Below are 5,180 nucleotides of genomic sequence, written 5' to 3'. Positions count from 1 at the left end.
TTTTAAAGAATTTTTTGTGGTAATCAACATTATGCCACAAATGCTGTCGATTGTGCTTAACTTGTATTGAACCCGGGATATACCTTTAAATAACTATAGGTATCCATTCACTGGATAATATAGTTACAATGGTTCTCATGATACATTGGTTAAGACTGAGTGTCTGAACACTCATCATTGAATTGTTTGGTGGGCTTTTTGAGGGTACAGGTAGATCAAGATGCATCGGAAGAATTTTAGCACTCAGTCTAAACTTCCCTTTTCTCTTGTAGAAACCTCATGGTATGTGGTAAAGCAATAATAGAGAACAATTTATGAGAACTGATAAACTGATAACAAAATTGCAGTTGTAGGCTGTATATATCAGGCTGTTTATTATATGATTACATTATTGATATAAACATATATTGTTGCGAGTAAAATATGTGGAAAATTGTGGTCTCACGAGAAGTTGTAATAATAGTGCATGGTAAAATAATACGAAATCCTACATCCAGAAAACGTACAACTTTTACTTCCATCGAGAAAAATAAACTAAATGACGAACAATGTTATTACAATTTCATTACAGTACCCAAAAGTGCTGGAAAGGAGGCTAGCTAAAATGTGATGTCTGCATTACATCGATCTGAAATTCTATTTGTTGATTAGTTGGTGTAAAAATCGTATCTTTTTGTACGAACCAAGTTGTTAAATATCTTCAATTTCACCATCTCTTATGAATTAGTTGTCACAAAACCGTGTTGGCCACACTTAAGGTATCATTGCAGTTAGATACAAAATATCAAACCAAGTGTCATCACATGGTTTCTAATTAATGGCCTCACTTTTTTAAACCATTTTTGCAATGACTTTTAAGCAACTAGTGTCAATGTGACTTTTAGTGGATGTCTGAAGTAATTTTCACTCAGATTCACACAGGTGTAGTTCATTGCATTAACTATGAAAATGATCTACTAATAAAGTCTTCATTTTGCACAGTGTAGCCTATCAGATCATATTAATCCAATATATATTTATATATATAATTCAAAGACATCCATGCATTTTTAAATGCTGCTTAAAACATTTTGGGGCCACTGTGTCAAGGTTGCATTGTTGCATACAGTTCATTAGCTGATCCAGAAGGAAATCCTCACTTCTTGCAACAGGGCACTTCAGTCTGTGCCGGTCTGATGATGTACATATGGCTGGTTTTCTTCTTTTATAGTATCATAAAAGACTGTCAAAGTGTTTCTCTTCTGCACGGGAGAGATTTGAGCACGGAGTTCCTGTGCAACACTTCTATGAGCATGCACATGCCTGCCAGCGTGTGTGGGTGTTTGGGTAATCCCAGCTCTCTCTCTGTTGTCCCGGTGAATTGGAGGCATGCCATAGCTGGATGTGATTTGACTGGTTTCAGTAAGGGAAATCTCTCCTGCGTGAGTGGGCAGACCATGGGCATAAAAGAGGCCAGGACAACTGGAAGATGTTCATTCAGCATCTTGCTCACTCAGTCAATCAGGATGACAGCAACAGCTTTCATCTGTGATATGGAGGACTCAGTAGGAGCTCGGAAGATTTCGGAGGACAGCCACAAGCTCAAGATTCAGGTACCTGCCAACACTCGGCTCAAGGTCCTTGTTGCTGTGCTGATGCTCCTGGTAGTGGGGCTTTCTGGATGCATTATATGGATCAATGTGTCTCGCCAGGTAAGAAACCAAAAATCAGTGTGGATAATGGATAACAGTAACAAGAGTTGCAAGTCAAAGGTGTAAATGGCAAGGAAATACTGAGTGCAGATTACAAGCAAAACCTACTGTTACTTTACTAACAACTGTTTTATAATAGACTTGTGCACAGGAGTTGAATTTATTACCTGAACTTCCACAAGATTGCCCACACAGATTCAGCACAACTGCCAGCTTCATAGGTGAGTTTTAAAACAACAGCACATGATTTTCATACCACATCTTATTATATTTATATTCACTGACACTTAGAAGACACTAATCACTGATGTTGGTTTAAGGAACTGTTGATGAAAACTCTGTCATCATTTAGTCACTCCTGTTTCATTCTGTCTCAGGTTAGGGACTGACAGCCTCAGTCACCATTCACTGTTCACCATTCAGTCATTGTATGGAAAATAGGATGCAATGAAAGTGAATGGTGGCTGAGGCATTCTACCTAACGTCTCTTTTTGTGTTTCTTGGAAGAAAGAATTTCATATGGATTTGGGACAACATGAGGGTGAAAAAATGACAGAATTTTCCTTTTTGAGGGAAATATCCCTTTAAGAAGGTTGATTATTATTATATTGGTTCCACAATAGAGAGGACACTAAGTGTAACCATAGCCAGAATGGTAACCCTTAGCCTCTTTGTTTCCCTTCACAGGAATAAAGGCAAATTTCACTGCGCCCAGAAATGGGACATATTTGATCCATGGAACAATCTTTAAGAAGGAAAGGAAGGCGAAAGGCATCTGCCAGGAAATATTGCTCCTGGTTGCTAAAGAGAAAGTCATCACCACAGAAAGCTTCTGTGAAGACAAGGTGCAGTTTGTGGCCAAAGCCGAGCTTGAGAAAGATGCTGGATTGAGCCTAAAGCTGAACTGTAATAATATGGAAATTAATGAGAAAACATCGATCTTAAATATTTATGGACAGAACTTTTGACTGCTGTTTGAATTGGTGTAGTAGTTTGAAGTGACACAAAGCTTTTAAGCTGTTTCATTGAAAGGGCTTTAATGAGAAAACATTCAAGCTATTGCCGGTATCCGGCCCAAGTCGATACACTATCTATATGTTATATATTAGTAAAACACATGAGCCTAATTTTTTGTATTGGCACCTATGGTGACCACAGCTTTTTGTTACTGTTCAACCCGCCAAACATCTGTGAAGAATGTGCTGATGTATATTATATAATCATTACACACATAAATAAATAATTTACTGACATATTTGCTTCAATCCTGTACCTATGCTGATTCAGCAAACACTATCAATTATACATTGCTCCTACTTTCTTAAAGGGATTTTTCACCCCAAAATGAGTCGATACACTCTATCTACAGTATATGTTATATATAGAGATTTACAAGCTGTGTGTGAGTTAACAGAAACACCTAGTATCCATATAAGTGCAAAGAACTTAGAAATTCTGATAAGCCCTACTTATGAAATGTTTGGGTTAGCATTTTATTTTACAGTACTGTTCTACATTTACGTTGTATATAATTGCAACAGCTACAGTAATTACTAGGTACTAAACCTAAACCTAATTCTAACCTTAACCCATATTAAGTACATGTAGTTACCTAATATTACTCAGTATTTTGTTGGGTAAGTACACTGTAAGTATACTGAAAGTACACATACTGTAAAATAAAGTGCAACCCTTTTCATGATTAATAATGATTGCCATGTTTCTCCAGAAATGAAAAGCAACTTTTAAGTTTGTTCATTAGTGTTAGCGCAGTAGTTACTGTGTACTTTCATTCACACAATATGTAAATAAATAGATCATTTTAAATCTGTTTGAAAACTTGATGAATGCTATGAATTATGTTTGAATTACATTTTACATTTGTTAACAAACACCACTTGTTATTAGTAAAAGTAAGAGAGAGAGAGAGAGAGAGATTGACTTCAGGAGTGGGCGATCAGTCTGAGAAGCGCGGCTGATTGACTCTAACTGAAGTCTCATGTGCTACTAATACTATTTATATGTGCCACTGTACTATTTACATGCATTTACTTCGCCAAATGTAATTTTTTTAAGAAGTTTTTCTTCCTGCCACTGCGTTGTATTCATCTAATGTTTCCTGTAACGTGTGAAAGTGTAATGACTCCAAATTACCCAATGATACAAGCACAAGGTGATATTAACAGTTCTTTCTATAAGAAAACATGTTAAAAGCCCAAGCAATCATTTGTTAATGTAGGTCTTTGTGATTTGAGCAGGACCGCTGCTGGCCAAATGGGTGCCCCAATATTACACTGTTAAAGTATTTACAAATATAGGCCATTAAATAAAAGTGTACTTTAAATTTAAAATACATTTTCATTAAAAAAATAATTATTTAAAATAATAAAAAAATAGACTTAGGTCTTATCTTCTAAAAATTTTACAATTTCACAAATGCACAATGCTGAGTTGATACTGAAGATGGCAGGACCACTAAAGCATATGTTTACAAGATTTTAATATTGAGTGATTTGCGTTTAAGACAAAATTTGGTCAGTAAGTTTTTTTTTACTCTATCAATGAAAATAGTTATAAGATCAAGAGTTGAGTGTCCTAGACTGATCTCACTGTGAATTTGGCAACATTAGGTTAAAAGTTCTTTGGTTGAAATAGTGCTGTGCTTACCGAAATACGCACCACTGCCCGCAGTTGCTGAAGATGGAAGTGTTGTTTCCGGGTGACATGTCCACAGAGAGGCGCCAAAAGAAAGTTGTAAAGTGAGTTGTTTTTAGTTGTAAATAATGTAATACAGTAAACAGGAATGTATATCTTATTAACCATACAGCCTAACCCAAAACCTAAACCTTACCATCAGTGGAGTAAACATTTTAGAAGGAAAATAATATATTAATAATAATTATTATGAGGGACGAATCCACCTCCCTTTGTCCTCCCAACCACCTCCTCTGTGTTAGATCCCAAGGGACCACATGAGGAGGCACGGCGGGGCCATGAGGTTGAGAGCCCTGCAAGTCCCTCAATCTTCCGATGTAGCGTCCTCGCCAGTGCAGTATGCACGTGATGAGCTCCGGCCCTCTATTGGAGTACATGGCTTTATCACGGTTGGCGGTTCTGATGATGGGGATGATGCCGTGTCCGTCACAACATCAGATATGGGTGAGTGGTCCATGGAGGATGTTGCCGCCCCTTCCCCCTGGGAGGGTGAGGAGCGTGCACACGCCACTGACAAAGAGTTGCTTCGCTTCCTCACACGGGAGCCTGGATGAGTGGTTTCTGCAGGCCAGCTGTCATCAGCAGACCACAGTCCGGAGAACTGCACCATTTTTCCCAGAGGTCCACTTGGAGCTCACGAAGACCTGACGTGGCCCTACTCATCGTGCACTAAGATTAGAGGGGCTGCCGTTCTCACCACGGTGGACCACAGCGAGGAAAAGGGCTATCTAAAACTTCCCCTGGTAGAACAGTTTGCATTCCACTTCTGTCCGG

At 38.2% G+C, this 5,180-nt stretch overlaps 1 protein-coding gene across 1 annotated transcript; it reads left to right on the top strand.

Annotated features, from left to right (window-relative positions):
* Positions 1-921: 921 nt before the first annotated feature.
* LOC127415998 (uncharacterized) lies at positions 922-4,960 on the top strand. Its single transcript, XM_051655074.1, has 4 exons — positions 922-1,691; positions 1,831-1,912; positions 2,379-2,597; positions 4,728-4,960. Exons 1-4 carry the CDS (start codon positions 1,176-1,178, stop codon positions 4,958-4,960), a joined length of 1,050 nt encoding a protein of 349 aa, XP_051511034.1. The 5' UTR covers positions 922-1,175.
* Positions 4,961-5,180: the final 220 nt, after the last annotated feature.

This window comes from Myxocyprinus asiaticus, chromosome 25, assembly GCF_019703515.2.
Source record: "Myxocyprinus asiaticus isolate MX2 ecotype Aquarium Trade chromosome 25, UBuf_Myxa_2, whole genome shotgun sequence".
Lineage (NCBI taxonomy): Eukaryota > Metazoa > Chordata > Actinopteri > Cypriniformes > Catostomidae > Myxocyprinus > Myxocyprinus asiaticus.
The sequence above is the reverse complement of the archived record's forward strand: the minus strand, read 5'-3'. Positions and strand labels throughout refer to the sequence as shown.